The sequence below is a fragment of the Cottoperca gobio genome, chromosome 10 (genome assembly GCF_900634415.1).
Source record: "Cottoperca gobio chromosome 10, fCotGob3.1, whole genome shotgun sequence".
Taxonomy (NCBI): domain Eukaryota; kingdom Metazoa; phylum Chordata; class Actinopteri; order Perciformes; family Bovichtidae; genus Cottoperca; species Cottoperca gobio.
This window is the reverse complement of record NC_041364.1, coordinates 15,389,976-15,409,510: the sequence shown is the minus strand read 5'-3', so window position 1 is coordinate 15,409,510 and position 19,535 is coordinate 15,389,976. Positions and strand designations below refer to the sequence as shown.

Here is a 19,535-nt window from a genome sequence, read left to right as displayed (position 1 = left end):
GTGTTTTTCCCAGTGTGGGGCAGCTCAGGTTCTTCCTGCGTGCAGACGTCAGACGCAGCTCTATAAAGTGCAGCTTCACGTCTTCAGGACTCTACTTGACGATGGCTCAACGCCCCTCTCTGCACGTGTCTGTTGGCATACTGGGCATCTCTGGTGGTAAGCTTTTACATATAGGCCCGCGCCATTTACGATGTGTGTGTTTTGTTTTGTTTTTGTCAGGAGCCTACTTTCTGCTGTTTTAAAAAAAAAATCATTACTCGAATCATGAATTTCATATAGATTTAGTGATATCCTTTTGTATTTGGTATCAAAAATATAAAAAAGTAGGCTATGTTGTGTAAGTAATAAATAAATAAATAAAACGTGCCAAACACTATTATCTGAAATCTACTATCTGTTCAGGGCCCCTAGCCTTGTCACTGTAAATAAAGCAACAATGTTGTCAACCATGCAATATTTATTTTTTGTGTTTTTTTGAGTTGTGTGGCTTTTGTTTTCCCGATGAGGACTTCCTTGCGATGGCAGAGTCTGGAAACATGTCGCTACACTGCGACTGAAATCATCGCAGAAGCTGAAGGCTACGTTATTTTTTAGCGCAAAGCATTGACATCTTTCCCTCAGCTTTGGTCACTTGATCTGCCTCTGAAACAGTTCTTGTCACAAATGAAGTCATTGACAGTGAATGTTTTTGTGCCTCTTGGGCGTGCTTGTGCTTGGACGATTTTTCATGCTGGTGAACATCGCTTTTTCCGCCGTATGCAAAGCTAAAATCTGAATGGCACACTTTACAAAAAGCATGAGTTTGCCCGACTCTGCTTTTTATTAAATAAGGAAAGGTCTCCTCCTATTTGGCTTGGTACTTGCATACCGTTTTAACTTGTTTGGCAGGTACAACTGCGTCTTCTTATTAATGATTACATATCATGGTTACAACATTTTATGAATGCTAAAAAATAAAGTGACATTTTAGTTTGGTTTAGTTTTTAAACGCATGTTTAAGATTTCAGCTGTAGAAACTCAAAACTAAAACCTAAAAAAAGAGTGTGCTGCTAATATCAGAAAACATTGCTCTTGTTATAGGTGGGAGTGTTTTTGTTTGGTGATTAGCAGGTCACTCTCGTTTTGGTTTAATACTTGATTTGATGGTCACAGTGCATTTTAATAACATTTCTGAAAATATGTCAGCGTTAGCCAGATATTGTTTTCTTCTGACTTATAGGTTCTCTCCTGCTTTTGGTGAACAACTACACCAGCTCATCTAAAACAGACTTCATCCCCTATACTGCTCTGGGGATTCTGCTCCTCGTCATTGCAGTCCTCTTAGCCTATGCAGGTTGGTTTTGTTTAATTAAATAATTTTTAGTATTGGTTGATTTTTATTTGTGTGTAAACTCATACTCCTCCTCTGTTTACTCTTCTGTCTCTAAGCGATCCGTCGCAGTCTGTCCCACGCACAGCTGTTTTCCTCTGTGTGTCTGACTGTCTCTGCTCTGTGGTGTGGTTCAGGTCTGGTGTACATCTTGGCTGGGCAGGGGGTGCTGCACCCCTCAGAGCTGAGATACTCTCTGGTCCCAGGACTGGCAGCATTTACCTTAGCCCTGCTCATCATAGGCGGCGTAGCAGTCGTAGTAAAGAAAGTGGTTCTAGTTCTCATTGCTGTCGGTATTGGCTTAGCATGTGCGCATCAAATCGCCGGTTTGTCAGCGGCAGGTTTTGGTCAATCTGCCACAGCCGCTAACTACCTTCTTGTCTTTCTGGTTTGTGTTTACTTTGGGTTTGGACGTCTGCTGTCCACCATCACTGATGGTAAAGTGGAGCCTCCGGCAACAGGCCTGAAGAAAAAATCTGAGCTGAAAACAGAGCAGAACCAGGGGTGTAGTGATGCAGTGTCAGTAGGTCTGGTGATGAACTTGCTGTCCGCCTCTGTGTTAGCCTGTCCTCTGTTAGGAGTGGTGCCCAAGCTCTTCATCGGTCATGTCCCTTGGCTGTGGACAGCTGGAGTCTTCCAGCTTGGCATGTGTGTCCTCTTCTTCCGAGGCATGGACACACTAGCTGCCACATTTTACGCCTTCACTGCTCTGCTGAAATTTGCAGAGGGCTACAGCGCTCTTCTATCATTCTACTCAATTGAGCCTTTCTCTCCTGTTCCCTTCCCCGCTGTCTTCTCTGTGCTTTTCTCCATCCTGGCTCTGTTCAGCTGTCAGAAGAGCTTGCTGGAGGGGCTCTACCAGTTATTCTTTGCAGCTTATTGTATCGCCATTGCAGCCCAGCCTCAAGGCTTCTTCCAAGGAGGTACGCAGGGTGTACAGGGAGCTATATTTGTATTCTCTGCCTACATGCTTTTAATTATCACATTCAATATGGTCTCCACTACAATGATTCCAACAGGGCAGGGCTGTTTCAAGGCTTTAGTAGCCAGGATGCCGGGCCTTACTCTCAGAGTCCATGATAAAGAGCTCCATGCACCTTACCTGGGCTACTCCAAGTACGCTGATGCAGAGGTGTTAGGCCACGCCTGCAGTGTGCTGGCTGCTTTTGCCATGTCAGATACAGTTGGTGACCGAAATCCTCTGTCTGTGCTAATTCTTCCTTGGGTGGTGGTGGCCGGAGGTGTACTCCAGCTGTTCTGCGGCTCAGTAGCTTTTGCTCGAGGTAAAACCTTTGAGAGCACAGTTTTTTATTTGTACGGGGTGATGTGGGCAGTGTGGGGGTTGACACGATACGGCGGACTATACGGCGAAACCAGAAGCTTTCAGGTGGCTGTCGGGATTATTAGCTTCATGCTGTTTAACTGTTTAGTGACAGCTGCAGCGCTGTTGCTAAATGTCGCCTGGTTTGTTTACGCCCTCACCTTCCAGCTCATCCTTATTAGCTTCCTGCTGGATGCAGTAGGTGCACTGCCTTATGGTTATGACATAGGAGTCACCATCATCTTTGGTCTGGTCAGTTTTTATTGTTTCCTGGCACACATTTTCAACAGCACCTTCCAGTCCCCCCAGATCCCCTTAGGTAAATCTTTAGTGAAGCTGAGCGGGGTTGGAGGAGGCGCAGATGTTTGTCCGCATGTATCAGCCCGCAAGGCCACATCTGTCCTGCAGATTGCAGGTGAGAATCAGTTAAAGGAATGCTACACCCACAATTCTTTTTTTTTTTTTTTTCAATTATTCATCCTGTGTTACATTGAATTTTTGAAGAACATTTTGTTTTTCTCGCATGCCTCCACAGAAGAAGAATCAACAAACTGAGAAATGTTCATGAATTCAAATGGGGGTAGTGTTTAACAACAGCATATTATATCAAAAACATGCATACAACTGGATAAATTACAGAGTTTGTAAACAAATGTTTTGACATAATTTTGCTGTTGTTAAAGGCTGCCCCCATTTACTTCAATTCATCAAGACTTTTCTCCTCAGTTTTTTGGATTCTTTATTCACAGTAGATGCATGCAAGAAAAATAAGTTTCCTTCAAAAATTCACGGTAACTGAGTGAGTAATTCATATACAAATGGTAATTTTGTGGGTTTCCCTTTTAATAATTAATCGTTGATTGCCCGTTGTTTACATACTTGATATTATTTTTCCATCTGCAGAAATCATGAAAAATGGTGGCATATGTGGAATGCCTACTGACACCGTCTATGTGCTGGTGGCAGCCTGCAACAGGCCCGACGCAGTCATCAAAGCTTATAAGTGAGTTTACATTCTCAGGATTTATCTGCATTTATTTATGGATTTAATGTCATTACTCTCTAATTATTGTGTTTGACTCTAGGGTGAAGAAGCAGGCGGAGGACCGACCCATGTCTCTGTGGATCTCCTCCATCAAGCAGCTGGAGCCGGTGCGACACCTGCTGAGCCCTCTGCTGCTGGACTTCATGGAGGCTGCATGGCCCTCCTCAATTAGCATGGTCATACCCAAAGGTAAGTGTGTTTATGGATGCATATTTGTACAAATAAAGTGCATGTGTGCTTTTATGGGTGCATCATGTTGCATGATGGGGGTTTTCTGAGAATCATATTGGTTTCTTGGCTCACACAGGCCCGTGGATGGACATTTTTGGTTTAGGAGATGCTGCCAAACACATAGGGACTCCACAAAGCATTGCAATCAGAAACCCAGACTGCTCTGTGGCCACACACCTCATTAATCTGGTAAGGGCTGTGGGAATTAATCACTACAAATCTTATTGTGAGGGACACTATTAAGCAGGCACTTTAATAAATACAACCACCTTTTTTTCTTGCAGGTTGGGCCCATCGCTGTAACCTCAGCCAACCCTACAGGCGAGGCAGACACAACTCACCACAACCAAGTTTACGCCAAGCTGGGCAAAAAGGTGAAGACGATATTTAGTGTTATTAAATACAAAAAGCACTGGTGTTTTTATCTTTGCAGTAAACTACATGTGCATTTTGCGTTAGGTGGATGGAGTGTTATGTGACGGACCCTCCCCAGAGAACATTGCATCTACTGTGGTTGACTGTACTAAGATTGAAACAGGGCACATTGGTTTTTTCAGAGTGGGTCTCATTCCTAAATCTAAGGTAATATAAATATCCCTTCTTGTTCTATTCATTGTAATTATACAGTTTAGTGTATTCTTAGACTTATATCAGTTGCTTTTTGTTTGTGTGCTTTGAAGGTTCTTCAGATCTTCGAGGAGGTTCAGATGCGGTGCAGACATGGGCAGACAAATCCAGCTTTTGAATATGATCTACATCTGTCAGATACACTAACGGACAAAAGTTCAGGAAAGGAAGACAAAGCCGAGTCAAACTCAACACCATCCACAGTTTCACCTGAACAAAGTCTAGTCCTCAGAAAAGGGTCATAGTGTCAATACACTGCTTAAAAATGCTGCCAAATGGAAAGTAAATTCAGACTTCTGTTAATGGAAAAAATCCACGCATGGATGGAAATGTAATAGTGGTCATGCTGTGTGTATTATGCTTGTCTGTTCATCTGAATGTTGCATATTGGGGGGGAAACTTTTACAATGCTACATTACACAGACTAATGTCACTTATGTCCTTTTACTCACTGGGTAATTTTAATTTGTGTTTTGTACTGTATGTAATATTTAACATTTAAATTGTCTTTTTCTGGAATTTGTAGCATTTCAAATACTTGAATGTACTGTATATAATTTTTAATGAATTTAATTTTTTCATGATAACATCAATTAAATTATTTTTAAAAGCAGCTTCAGTTATTTATTCAATATTGTTATAATAAAGTGACTGTTTTTTACTCTATTCTATGAAACATACTCTTAATAACATTTACAGATTCCTGCCAAATATGAAACATATGTATGCCCATTATGGACAATATTATACAGGAGTATATGCATAAGAAAACAAAGCCACATAACTATACAAGCATATTACTTATGTAAACTTAATTACAATGAGCATTGTTCCAAAATGAGATAAAGAGAAAAACACCCACTTAAAAAAAAAAAAGTAAGAAAAACACTCAATATGAAGAAATTAGAAATAAACATCTTTTTAGATGAAAGAATTGTGTGTGTTTATAAGATGATTATCCCTGATTTAAGTTAAAAATGTCTTTATATGGATACATAGCATTTTGGAATAATACCCATCATTTGCAAAGCATCTTTATCAACTAATTAAAAAAATGTTTGCTACTTATTTTAAAGACCCAACCCACCCAAAGTAAACCTACACAGGTGTTTTCATTCATGTTACCTAAATAGACCTCTCGTCTTCTTCTTTTGTACAGACTATGCTTGATTGAAAGTTATTCCACTCTTCTGTTGCATCTTTCAATGCAGGGCAATTACACGGCTATTATTGAAATTATTGAAAAGAGTTTTTCATCATTTCCAGCATAACTCCACAAAGCTTTTATCTGACTACAGGTCTCTTTAGCCAGAGTAACTGAAAGCACCTGTGTTGGTGTGCAGGGCTTTAACATAGAAACCCTGAAATCACATCCAACATTTTATTTCATGAAACCACAAAGGGTATTAACATGTTTTGCTCGTCATTTCTTGTTATTTAAATATATTTCTTTAATAACAAATGTGATCAGTGTAAAGGTTAAGTGTCAGTTAACCCATCACGTGTTGTCAATGAGAACAAAACATTAAAATCTATAATAAATCAGGTTTCTTTCAGTCAGCCAGTAAAGGCCTAATGCTTACTTTTCTTAGATACATATGTAGTAATTATTTTGAACAAGAAGCTCAATTTTCAGGCTTTTCCCGGAAGATTTGTGTTTTCACGGTAAAATGACATTGATTGTCCTCTTTTGTTATTGTTCCATGGTGGATGATTGGAAGACAAAGCTCAGCAACTTTACCCACTGGAATTTCATTACATACTGTTTTATGAAGATACAACAACAACAGAATCTGCTCTAAAGAATTGACTTTTCTTTGAATATTATTAATTCATTATTTCAACACATGCTGCCCTGTCCTTCTCTGGACCCAAAATATGTTTTTCTAATTTTTATAAAGTAAAACACAAGTAAGATCACTCAAAAGAGTAGCCTGTGACTACCATATCTCAGGAAAATTACTATTTAGTTTCAGTTGAGCTCACAATGATGGGGATTGTCATTTATAGATATAAAGTGTAAATCCATAGATTTATATGTATCATATGGAATAGGATTAAGGTTAGTGAATGGCCAACCAATATTTCATAATGGCAACAAAGTAAGCCTTAGTACCATGCTTATATGAGGCTACTGCAGTCATAGTAAGATACATTAAGTAGGTACGTTCTAAAGTTAAAGACCTTTTAGTACAAAATTCCCTCTTTGCATTTCTCTGGACAGTGTTTTCTCATTGCGCTGCAGTGGCTAGATAGTAGTTTTAAAACCCTTGAGCACACAGTTTTTAATCAACTCTCTTGTTACCTTCATCAGAACAACCTTCTTATTCCACACCAATCTGGTTTCAAAGCAGGCCACTCAACTGAGACTGCCTTCCTCACTGTTACTAAGGAACTTTACACTGCTAGAGCAGCCTCCCTCTCCTCTATTGTCATCCTTCTGGACCTTTCTGCTGCGTTCAACACAGTGAACCACCAGATCCTCCTTTACACCGTCCAAAAACTGGAAGTCTCAGGCTCTGCTCTCTCCCAGCTCAAATCATACCTTAAAGACTGCACCTACAAGGTAACTTGGAGAGGGTTTCTGTTGGACCCTTGTCAAGTCACCACCACTTGGCTCTGTCATTCTCTCTCATGGATTCACCTACCACAGCTACGCAGATGACACTCAATTGATTTTCTGTTCCATCCTGTTCCACGGCCAGGATGGAATCCGCATTTTTCATCTTCAATCCGAGGTTCGACTATCGGCCAAACACTCCTTTCCAGCACCTTGGACTAGACTGTACCAGGGAGGCTGAGAAGTGGGATAACCCTGTAGTTGGCACACACTCTCTGGTCCCCCTTTTTGAATAGGGGAACCACCACCCCAGTCTGCCACCCCCTAGGCACTGTCCCAGACTTGTGAACCAAGACAGCCCCTCCACACCCAAAGCCTTCAGCATTTCTGGACGGATCTCATCAACCCTTGGGGCCTTGCCACTGTGGAGTTGTTTTGACTACCTCAGTGACCTCTAGCAGGGAAATTCCAGCTCTGCCTCTACCAGAGTCAGAATTAGTGTAACATTATCTGCACACATGTGAAAAACACATGGATTTTATCACATGATGGTGATAATCAACAATAATCTGACCAACAAAGTGTTATCAGAAGAAACACCTGAAGAAATCTGCCTAAGCATACTTTTTGTCAGTAAATGCTTTGTAAACAGGCTCTTTTCACTGAAGTTAACCACTGTGACTAATAACCTGAGAAGCAGAGCAACATCCACAAGCAACGCCTCAGACTATAACCTCTCACAACAACAGTAAAACAGAATGTACGAGGACATACTATGTCAATACTCAATGTGTAAATATCCGTGTGTATGTTGATTCTCCCACTCTTATGTCTGCAACATAACACATGACTGTGTGATGACACCAAAGCACCTTGTTCTCTGCATGGTTATAATATAAACATTATGCTTGTGCCTGAAAACTCAAGATGATGAACATTAATAATGTAATAATTGATCTATAATTCGAAATCTCTCTGGGAACCATCACCTTATCGTGGTGGAGAGGTTTGTGTGTCCCTATGAACCTGAGAGCTGTGTTGTCTGGAGCCTAGTGCTCCTGGTAGGGTCTCCCAAGACAAATTGATCTCAGGTGAGGGTCCAGACTAAGAATGGTTCAAAAACAACCTCATGATACAGAGGAAAAGGAGAGACCCTGCCCAGAGGAAGCCTGGAGCCAGGCCCAGAGGGAGGGCCTGACAGTGAGCGCCTGGTGGCCGGGTTTGCCACGGAGCCCGGTCGGGCACAGCCCAAAGAACCACTCATGGGAAAAACCGCTGGGGTCGGGTGCGTTGTCACATGGGTGGCAGTGATGGTCAGGGACCTCGACGGACCAGACCCGGGCAGCAGAGGCTGGCTCTGGAGACATGGAACGTCACCTCTCTGTGGGGGAAGGAGCCAGAACTAGTGCGGGAGGTGGAGCGCAACCAGTTGGATCTGGTGGGGCTTACATCTACGCACAGTCTTGGCTCTGGAACCGTACTCCTGGATAGCGGTTGGACTCTATTCTTCTCCGGAGTTGCGTCGGGCGGGTGTGGGGATACTCAAGTCCCCGGCTAAGCGCCGCTACGTTGGATTTCACCCCGGTGGACGAGAGGGCCTCCCTACGCCTTCGGTTTATGGGGGGGAAAAATCTGACTGTTGTTTGTGCCTATGCCCCAAACCACAGTTCGGAGTATTCGGCCTTCTTGGAGACCCTGAATGGATCCCTGTAGGGGGCTCCACTAGGGGACTCCGTAGTCTTGCTGGGAGTCTTCAACGCACATGTGGGAAACGATGGAGACACCTGGAGAGGCGTGATTGGGAGGAACGGCCTCCTTGATCTAAACCCGAACGGTCGTTTGTTGTTGGACTTCTGTGCTAGTCATGGAATGGCCATAAGAAACACCATGTTCAAACATGAGGATGCTCATAAGTGTACGTGCGGGGAACCATCCAAGCTGTGTACAGCAAGGGTGGGACCCTGCTGACTTTGACTGAGAAGGTTATCGGGCGATGGAAGGAGCACTTCTGAATCCGACTAACACACCCTCTCTGACTCTATGGTAGAGGCAGAGCTGGAAGCTGATGGGGGATCATTGTCAATTTCCCTGACGGAAGTCACTGAGGTAGTCAAACAACTCCACAGTGGCATAGCCGCAGGGGTTGATGAGATCCGTCCAGAAATGCTGAAGGACTCGGTGGAGAGATTATATCTCCTCACTGGCCTGGGAACGCCTCGGGATCCCCCAGTCGGAGCTGGAGGATGTGGCCCGGAGAAGGGAAGTTTGGGGTTCCTTACTGGAGCTGCTGGTAGACAATGGATGGATGGATGGATGGATGGATAGATAATTCGAAGCCTAATGAGCCTGTGGACCAGGTTAATAAGTCAACTTGAATGTGTTCAACATTTTTTTTAAACTTTCATGCCTGACAAATTGTCTCCTGGTAATGAGTTACTTAGTAAGAGCAGCCGTTTCCTTGTTTAATCACAAGCCTATATTTATTCTAAAGTTGTAGTAGGTATGTTATAAAAAAAAAGTGAAAGTCATACAACAGTTTGTCATAAAAAAATCATACTATAGCATTTCATAAAAAGTAATAGTATAGCATGCCATGGTATATTTGCAAAGGTCAAAGTAGGTATCTTATTGTTACGTCCGCTAGGGGAAGCTGTAGACAATAACACAACAACCAATAATTGATCTAGTCAGAGTAGAAGTGAACGTGTATAATCATTTATTGCAAAAATAAAACCGGTTCCAATGAACTCTCAAAAGTAAGGGGTAGGAAGGAACCAAGTGGTTGAGCCAAACAAAAGAAATAAAGATAACAAAACAAGGCCTGGCTACTACTGTCCTTTCAAACAAAAGACCTCACTAACTGATCTAATAAAAAAAGTGGTGTAAAACACATACAGAGGTGGCAACAACCTGCTAAACTAGTGTCTCTACGTGGATGAAAATATACAGGACACACATACACACACACAAACACACACACACACACACACACACACACACACACACACACACACACACACACACACACACACACACACACACACACACACACACAGGGCCCTTCCTCCTGATAGGCCAGCCAATCAGGTAATCAACACCTAATTTGAGCACAGGTGAGAGAAGAGGGGGAGGAGAGAGAAAAACACAGCGAGACCAAAACACAACCTGCCTGGCAAAAAAGTTATAATAATTCATAGAATAGTACATGGGGGTGGTGATGGTGATGGACTAGTGGTCTAGTGGTACGGCCACCACTGTGCCCATGAGCAAGTTACTTAACCCTGAGTTGCTCCAGGGGGACTGTCCCTGTAGTTAGTTCACTGTAAGTCGCTCTCGATAAGAACGTCTACTAAATTACCTGTAATGTAATATATCATAAAAAGTCATTGAATACTATGTGATAAAAAAGTTAAAATAAGTCATACAATAGTATGCCAAAAAGGTCATACTAAGTATGTCATAAATAAAGACATAAATCATTGTTTGTCATATAAAAGTCATAATGTAGTGAAATAAAAAAAGTAATTCAAAGAGTCATCGTATAGTATGCCATAAAAATGTCAGTGACTCAATGACTCAGGAAGGACTTAGCCAGATATGTCTCTGTTCTTGGCTGAGATGGATGGTGTAGCGCAGCAACACTTGTCTTTTGGTTTAACTAAAGGCATTAATTTTTAAGGATTCTATTATTCTACAGTATTGATGTTTGTATCGTCTTTTGATTAAAAAACATTTACAAAAGGTTTGGTATGCATGCACTGAATTTGGATATCTGAAGCATCACAAGAGCTCTCAGATAAACTTTTGAGTACATTATTTCTTTAAAACAAAGACTGTGGATTTTTCACCCACCACCTACAGTGAAATCACATTAGGAAGAGATGTTTCAATGTTGATATGGAAGAGATGTTTCAATGTTGATACGAGCACCTGACTATTGTTTTATGACAGCCTCGAAAAGTTGTGAGCCCATCCTTTCAACTGAGGTAAATTCAGGTCATGCATTTTACAGTTGTTCATCTCATTTTTTAAACTATGTTCCGGTGAACAGTAGTTGAGCCCTGTCTGTAATGTTAAGAAAATGGCTTTAAGGTGGTGGTAACGATTAGTGGGAGATTTGAGTGGAAATTCAATCGTGTAATTATTACAATTAAAAATGGAGTCAGGATTAGTGTAACATTATCTGCACACATGTGAAAAACCCTGTGGATTGTATCACATGATGTTGATAATCAACAATAATCTAATCAACAAAGTGGAAATGCAGAAATCTTAAGAAAACACTGTTGATTCATGATTCTACTCTACATCAATGCCCTGAAGTTAACCACTGTGACTAACAACCTGTGAAGCGGACCCAGAGGACATCCACACCCAACGCCTCAGACTATAACCTCTCACAACAATAGTAAAACAGAATGTATGAGGACATACTATGTCAATACTCAATGTGTAAATATCCGTGTGTATGTTGACTCTCCCACTGTTACATGTCAGACTGTGTGATGATTGCTGCATTTCCACTTTGTTGGTCAGATTATTGTTGATTATCACCATCATGTGATAAAATCCACGTGTTTTTCACATGTGTGCAGATGATTCAAGGAGCCAGAGCCGCAAACTACCACTGTAGCTGAGTAGACGATCTAGCGACGAGTGGCTGAAGAACTGGGGTTGATATACTGCCAGGTTGATGAGTTGACTGAACAGAAATCAAGGAACTGGGAGAGTGAGGGAAGCGCCACGCCCACAGTACAGACACATACACAGAGAGAGAAAGACAAACAGGAGACATAGGGGAAAGGGAAAACACTAGAAACACAAGGAATGACACAAGGAGGCATGGCCGTGACAGTTACACTAATCCTGACACCATTTTTAATTGTAATAATTACACGATTGAATTTCCACTCAAATCCCCACTAATCTTTACCACCACCTTAAAGCCATTTTCTTAACATTACAGACAGGGCTCAACTACTGTTCACCTGAACATAGTTTAGAAAATGAGATGAACCACCGTAGTCAGTTGAAAGGATGGGTTCAAAAAATGCATAATTGAACAAACTTGTGCTTATTTCACAAACTTTGGTCCTGTCAAAATAACACCCTGAAAAGAGCTGAGTTTCAAATTAATTTTGATTAATGTGGAATGTCATTATGCTCTTTAGGCTGTTAAAATGAAGGTGTATTTCTTATATTGTAAGTCAAGATTCAGATAAGGTGCTGAAATCCTGAAATCCTCTGACTTTTTAAGGTGTTTTGAATGCATCGATTGTACGCTGTGTCATTGTGTAAGTGCAGAAATCCTCTTCATATTTAGTTGTTTGTGCAAGAAGCTCAGTTCTCACGCTTTTACCAGAATATTTGAGGTTTCCTGGTTCATTGACGAACAAAGCTTATCCTCTTTTGTTTTTCTGATTGTGTACATTTCCATGGTGGGTGGTTTGCAAAGTTCAGTAACGTTACCCACTGGAAATGGCTTACATACTTTTTTAAGAAGATACAGCAACAATGAGGAGACGTCACGTGGAAAAAACAAAGGAAAGATATGCTCCAAGGAAGAATTGAGTTTAGGAAAGTTAAGATTACATCTCAACATGCACAACCCAACAAGGAAGCAAAAAGTGTTATTTTGAACCTAAGGAGAAAACAAAATATTTATAAAATGTAATTAATTTGTATGTTCTCAACAGAATATACACTGCTAATATAATCACATAAAGAAATATATATTATTTTTGTTTTATGTCACTTTAAAATGCCTTGAAAGATAAGGGTTATATATTATAATATATGGACATATCCTTGCGTTATTTTTCCTTTTTAAAATATAATAAATATTAAATGATAAACGATAAATGATTTTTTTATTTTCTTTATTAATTTAGTTCCTGACACATCATCTTGAAAGCCTCCTCAATGTTATCTGTAACAGTAAGGAAATACCTTTGTTCTTTTCCCACATTTGTTAACATGAAAGTATCTCAAACCTGCACTGAAAGAAATATCCTTGGGATTTTCCCTGTTTAAAGAATAAATATAGGCTTTTGATGAAACAAGGAAACGGCTGCTCTCACCAAGTAACTCATTACCAAGAGGCAGGAAAGAGTTTTAAAAATGTTGACGTATTAATAAGTCAACTTATCAAAAATGTGTTCAACATTTCACTTACGGTGAAATCATATTAGGAAGAGATGTTACAATGTTGATACGAGCACCTGACTATTGTTTTATGACAGACTCGAAAAATTGTGAACCTATCCTTTCAACTGAGATAAATTCAGGTCATGCATTTTACGGTTGTTCATCTCATTACAATTAAAAATGGTTTCAGGATTAGTGTAACTGTCACGGCCATGTCTCCTGTCATTCCTTGTGTTTCTAGTGTTTTCCCTTTCCCCTGTGTCTCCTGTTTGTCTCTCTCTCTCTGTGTATGTGTCTGTATTGTGGGCGTGGCACTTCCCTCACTCTCCCAGTTCCTTGATTTCTGTTCAGTAAACTCATCAACCTGGCAGTATATCAACCCCAGTTCTTCAGCCACTCGTTGCTAGATCGTCTACTCAGCTACAGTGGTAGTTCGCGGCTCTGGCTCCTTGAATTGTGTATCCAAGTACTATCTTTGTATGAGTTTTTTGACTCTACTCACATAGTTATTTTGTGCTACAGGATGCCTGCCTGTCCACCCGCCTGCCTGCTAACCTGCTACCCATTTCACCCGTTGACTCCACGAGCCAGATTTTCATTCCCTGGAAACCCATAAATAAACCTGCCACCTATCATTCCAAGCTCCAAGTCAGTGTCCTGCTTTTGAGTCCTTCTCCTATTACGCCACATTAACGCAACAGTAACATTATCTGCACACATGTGAAAAACACGTGGATTTTATCACATGATGGTGATAATCAACAATAAACAAACAACAACAAAATAACAATGTGAAAATGCAGAAATCAGATCATCTTGTTCTCTGCATGATTATAATGTAAATATTGATATACTATTCTATGAAATATGCTCTGGTGTCATCACACAGTCTTACATGTAACAGTGGGAGAGTCAACATACATATGGATATTTACACATTGAGTATTGACATAGTATGTCCTCATACATTCTGTTTTACTATTGTTGTGAGAGGTTATAGTCTGAGGCGTTGGGTGTGGATGTCCTCTGGGTCCGCTTCACAGGTTGTTAGTCACAGTGGTTACCTTCAGTGTATTGACGTAGAGTAGAATCAAGAAACAACAGTCTTTACTTAAGATTTCTCCATTTCCACTTTGTTGGTCAGATTATTATTGATTATCACCATCATGTGATAAAATCCACGGGTTTTGCACTTGTGTGCAGATAATGATACACAAATTCTGACTCCATTTTTAATTGTAATAATTACACGATTGAATTTCCACTCAAATCCCCACTAATCGTTACCACCACCTTAAAGCCATTTTCTTAACATTACAGACAGGGCTCAACTACTGTTCACCGGAACATAGTTTAGAAAATGAAATGAACAACCGTAAAATGTATGACCTGAATTTACCTCAGTTGAAAGGATGGGTTCACAACTTTTCGAGGCTGTCATAAAACAATAGTGAGGTGCTCGTATCAACATTGTAACATCTCTTCCGAATGTGATTTCACCGTAAGTGAAATGTTGAACACATTTTTGATAAGTTAACTTATTAATACGTCAACATTTTTTAAACTCTTTCCTGCCTGACCAATTAGTGAGAGCAACCGTTGCCTTGTTTCATCAAAAGCCTATATTTATTCTTTAAATTCGCTCTGGAGGCCGGCGCTCTGGAGGCCGGCTCTCTGGAGGCTGGGGCTCTGGAGGCCGGGGCTCTGGAGGCCGGTACTCTGGAGGCCGGCGGAGAGGCGAAGAGATCACAGGGGCTGGGGTCTCGAGGGACAAAGGGAGCACAGGGGCTGGGGTCTTGAGGGATAAAGGGAGCACAGGTGCTGGAGTCTCGAGGGGCAAAGGGAGCACAGGGGCTGAGGTCTCGAGGGACAGAGAGAGCACAGGGGCTTGGGGTCTCGTGGGGCAAAGGGAGCACAGGGCCTGGGGCCTCAAGAGGCAGCTGGGGAACAGCCGGGGTCTGCAGTTATCCGGCAGCAGCTGGAGCGGATGTCTGCAGACGTCCGACAGCGGGTACGGGGGTCTGCTGTGGTCCGGCAGTGAGAGCGGGAGTCTGTGGAGGTTCGGCAGCGGGAGAGGGAGTCTGCGGAGGTCCGGCAGCGGTAGTGGGAGTCTGCAGAGGTCCGGCAGTAGGAGCATGAGCTGCAGACAAGGCGGGCTAAGTGGAAGGCTCAGAAATCCTTGAAGGTACACTGGCAACTGACTCTTTAGCTCAGGCTTCCCTGTCATTTTCGGTCATACAGTTTTCAACCCAAAACCTCTGCTGGGTCCATATTATGGTGGGATCGTTCTGTCACGATTATGTCAAGTTATGGTACACAAGAGGACCCAATTGCAAGAAACAAACCAGAGGTAGACACAGGGTAGACACAGGCTAGACACGGGGAAACTCTTATGAGAACATGAAAGAGGGGGGTACCAGAGCCTTTGAGGACTAGACATTGATTCAGACCTTTGACGAGCAGTGCAGCTGAACCGTGGCAAAAATCAGAATGATCAACTCCAGAACCCCAGAGACCACAAGAGCCCAGGAGCTCGCTACAAGACCCACTGCCTTAAAAACATGCAGAAAAACATTCGACCAGTGTGGGCTGTCAGAGGACTGCATAAGTCTGCAGTGGATGGTAAACTTAATTTCATGCTTTTGTCCAAATACAGGAATGTATTTCTCTCTAGTTCAGCCATTACAAAGATCATTTTGACTTGTAGACAATTAAGCTAAGCATTTCTCCTTTACTTATTCCTGACCTCTACATTCTATCTATTTCCCCCTACAGTCTTGAAGCGCCCGGCCCCTGAGGACACGGTCACAGCCAGCTATGGGAAGTTCATCAGTGAAGTAAAGCCCCAGCACTTGTCCCCTGTGGTTCTCCACCGCAGCAAAAGAAAGGTGCTGGACAGCATTGTATCAACACCTTAAAAAGTCAGAGGATTTCAGGATTTCAGCACCTTATCTGAATCTTGACTTACAATATAAGAAATACACCTTCATTTTAACAGCCTAAAGAGCATAATGACATTCCACATTAATCAAAATTAATTTGAAACTCAGCTCTCTTCAGGGTGTTATTTTGACAGGACCAAAGTTTGTGAAATAAGCACAAGTTTGTTCAATTATGCATTTTTTGAACCCATCCTTTCAACTGACTACGGTTGTTCATCTCATTTTCTAAACTATGTTCAGGTGAACAGTAGTTGAGCCCTGTCTGTAATGTTAAGAAAATGGCTTTAAGGTGGTGGTAAAGATTAGTGGGGATTTGAGTGGAAATTCAATCGTGTAATTATTACAATTGGCAGCACAACAGATGTGTTTGAGCTGGCCCTGCAGCACTGCAAGGTGAGGAGGAGTCAAATGAAATTACATTTAAGATCTTATCTAATATGAGGCAGTATGACAGATGAAAGCAAATATTGACCTTATGCAAACAATAGTCGCGAGCTGTGTGTGGACAGATGAGTTAAAACAAATATACCAGGTTATTATACTGAATTTTGTCATATAACTTGATGAACAAGGATGTTTTGGTTTTTTTTGCCAGACCTTTTTAAAGTAAAGCTCACTTCATATATGTGATGGCACAATCCGTGACAGTAAACTGTTGTATTAGCAATGTCCTTGGGCTAACTCCCTGTGTTTACCTGTCAAATCCCCTCCAGCACTGGTATGCTTCCGATTATGTCAGCTCTGTGTACGGACGCAGAGGCACCAGGCTCTCCCCGACACTGGCAGCTTTCGTCAATGGAGTGGCTGTGAGTATACATAGGTGGAACATATGGGTCACCATTGTCCACAGTGCACCTTAACTGGATAAAACCCATTACCACAACCAAACTAAAGCTTTTATACACAGCTATGGTACCGTCTGGGCAGCCAACGGGTTGATGATAATACTGAATTGACCCCACATTACCCTTCAGCAGAAATGTCCAACATTATGTCTGCACACATTGCTTGGCCTTCATTCATAAATCAGCCAACAGGATGGCAAGCTTATTTCTTCTGCATGCATTTGCCTCCAGTGGTGAGAGAGATGTTAAGGCAACTAAAGGGCTTTTCCAATATAAAATATATTTCAACACAGAGTTTACAGCTAGCGACTGTATTTCATGGTGCACAGTAACTATGAACTATATTTCAGAATCATTTGTTTGTTAAAAATGTGTTATTTTGTGTGTGCTGCAGATTGATGAGGTTCTCTAATGAGGATCACAACATCCCCAATAGGTGAGCGCCTCAGAGCGTGAGTCAAATTGTACATAGATACTGTAACTTATAGGCTAATAGCAACATTGCAGAAGGTTTTGTACTTTACTGAGTCATTACAGTGATGATTTAAGTGATACAATACTTTACTTTTAGTGAAGTGTATTCCTGATTATCATGAATTCAGAATGGACTCAATAAATGTGTTGTTTCTTACCCAAAGCACTTTGTCGCTTCAAGTTAGTCTTTTTTCATACTTGATGCACAAAAGTTGTCAAAATGTAGCACAATGACATTCAGAATATGTTACTTTTAGAAACTTTTAACAACTTAAAAGACTACGTTTTCCGGTTCTGGGCAACAGTAATTTATTTTTTATGATTCTTGTGGATTCTACTTCATACAATAACGAAATATGGATTAAAGATTTTACTAATACAAAAAATAAGCAACATTTGTGTTACTGTATCGACTTGAACCTACCATTTCAAAGATTTTTGGTTGTTGGTACTATTTAAACCTTCATTACAAACAAGCACAAGGAAAACCAGGGCCAAAGTCAGATATGTAAAAATATTAAGTTATGTAAGGGTTTGTGGATAAGAATGTCCCTTCACAGACAGCTCCATGCTGATCCTACTTGGCTAACATACTGTACAGGGAGAAGCCACTCTGATTTCTGCCTGGACAAAGTCTTGCACATCTGCCCTGTGTAATAAAGCACTTAGTATCTCCGATGTCATATACAGTATACATGAGTATATGATCATTTTATCCCACAGTTTTTATGATTTAAATTTTTTTATTTCAACAAAGGAAAAAATGCTAAATTGTAATTTGTAGAGTAACTTTTATTGAAAATCTCAAAACAACACATTGACGATACAACATCAGACCAGTGCTCAGAAATAACTGCTATGACATAAATTAAACACCATGCTTGCATAGAAAATCACAATTGGTTTTAAAGCAAACAGACACAAACATCCAGTTTGTAATCAAAGACTTCTTAAGCCAGTTTCAGTGTCTCTTTAACCATAACTCCTATTCCATCAAAAACGTTGTGAATGGGAGCATTGCACATGAATGCAGAGGTGGTGACCAGCTTATTTTTGACATCAACGTGTGCTTTCTCCACATCCGTGTTGACGTGTTTGCAGCCCATCTCCTTTATAGCGCCTGCTGTCTGAGCGTACGGCCACCTAAAGACCAAAAGAGAAGAATAGTTAGAACTGTATGTGAATTCTTCTTTTATAGCCGTAGATATCTAGTGATGAGAACTATTTCACACACTTTTCACATTCTTTGTCCTGTCCCACAGTGATCTCACAGCCAGGCAGGATCTTGGCAGCGAGGATGGGGGAGATGCAGCACATGCCCAGCGGCTTTCCGGCTTTGTGGAAAGCCTTGATGAGCTTCTCTAGATGTGGCTGGATGGTGCAGTCCTTATTCTTCTCTGCCCAGTCACTCAGGTTCTTCGCCACACCAAAGCCCCCTGAATGAATGAGAACACACAGGAGTTGTTCAAAATATCACAAAAGAGGAGGTGAAAAAACTGAGAGAAATGTGAAATATTTTGCAGCATTAATTTAACCTGGGATGATGACGGCGTCAAATGCTGAAACTTCTAACTTGGCAAGATCAGTCACGTCACCCCTGGCGATGCGAGCACTTTCCTGCAGGACGTTTCTTTTCTCCTCTGAGGGTTTCCCCTCACAGTGATTTACAACATGCATCTGATCTGTATTCGGAGCAAACATTGTCACCTGAAATGAAGAATATGAAACTTAGCCTCTGTAGCTAAGGACTGTGGGATCTTTTTAGAGTTGTTATTAAGGCCAACTATATCTTAGTGTGTCAGGTTTATAACAATGCTTTTGTATTGCTAAGTATAAGAATAGAAATGTAGATGTGAAAGCTGCAAAGTCACTCTAAATAGGACTGGATACAACAGATGAATACAATGTTATACTTTTGCTCCAGCTCGACTCAGATGAACAAGGACAGCAGAGGCCTCGTGGATCTCTGTGCCG

At 41.3% G+C, this 19,535-nt stretch overlaps 3 protein-coding genes across 4 annotated transcripts in view; 1 reads left to right on the top strand and 2 right to left on the bottom strand.

The window, feature by feature from the left end:
* Positions 1-4: 4 nt before the first annotated feature.
* On the top strand, positions 5-5,156 carry LOC115014216 (uncharacterized). Of its 2 annotated transcripts, none has more exons than XM_029440905.1 (9): positions 5-156; positions 1,220-1,333; positions 1,507-3,105; positions 3,594-3,693; positions 3,776-3,924; positions 4,043-4,155; positions 4,251-4,340; positions 4,426-4,548; positions 4,647-5,156. In XM_029440905.1, exons 1-9 carry the CDS (start codon positions 102-104, stop codon positions 4,836-4,838), a joined length of 2,535 nt encoding a protein of 844 aa, XP_029296765.1. In that variant the 5' UTR covers positions 5-101; the 3' UTR covers positions 4,839-5,156. The 2 variants fall into 2 exon arrangements, with proteins under 2 accessions (XP_029296765.1, XP_029296764.1); XM_029440904.1 differs by having other exon boundaries at positions 1,429-3,105.
* A 9,777-nt stretch (positions 5,157-14,933) lies between these two features.
* On the bottom strand, positions 14,934-15,527 carry LOC115015082 (repetitive proline-rich cell wall protein 2-like). Its single transcript, XM_029442243.1, has 2 exons — positions 15,150-15,527; positions 14,934-15,062 (listed from the first exon to the last, which is right to left on the bottom strand). The coding sequence occupies exons 1-2, from the start codon at positions 15,525-15,527 to the stop codon at positions 14,934-14,936; spliced, it is 507 nt and encodes a 168-aa protein (XP_029298103.1).
* A 2,814-nt stretch (positions 15,528-18,341) lies between these two features.
* The window catches only part of LOC115014574 (glutamine amidotransferase-like class 1 domain-containing protein 3A, mitochondrial), a 1,770-nt gene continuing 576 nt past the window's right edge, over positions 18,342-19,535 (bottom strand). The window contains exons 2-5 of the mRNA XM_029441549.1: positions 19,475-19,535; positions 19,097-19,268; positions 18,796-18,997; positions 18,342-18,704 (exon numbers count right to left, since the gene is read on the bottom strand). The exon at positions 19,475-19,535 is cut by the window's right edge and continues 52 nt beyond it. Of these exons, the coding sequence (XP_029297409.1) occupies positions 18,512-18,704; positions 18,796-18,997; positions 19,097-19,268; positions 19,475-19,535 (628 nt within the window). The 3' untranslated portion in view covers positions 18,342-18,511. The remainder of the gene's footprint in view (positions 18,705-18,795; positions 18,998-19,096; positions 19,269-19,474) is intronic.

Bases quoted from the DNA above. Each gene is read 5' to 3' on its own strand.
- LOC115015082 (XM_029442243.1), bottom strand. From the start codon at position 15,527: ATGACAGGGAAGCCTGAGCTAAAGAGTCAGTTGCCAGTGTACCTTCAA. The intron at 15,063-15,149 runs GTGCTCCCTTTG...TTGTCCCTCGAG, and splicing joins CCCTCGAGACCTCAGCCCCT to ACCCCAGCCCCTGTGATCTC.
- LOC115014216 (XM_029440904.1), top strand. From the start codon at position 102: ATGGCTCAACGCCCCTCTCTGCACGTGTCTGTTGGCATACTGGGCATC. The intron at 157-1,219 runs GTAAGCTTTTAC...TCTGACTTATAG, and splicing joins CATACTGGGCATCTCTGGTG to GTTCTCTCCTGCTTTTGGTG. The intron at 1,334-1,428 runs GTTGGTTTTGTT...TCTGTCTCTAAG, and splicing joins AGTCCTCTTAGCCTATGCAG to CGATCCGTCGCAGTCTGTCC.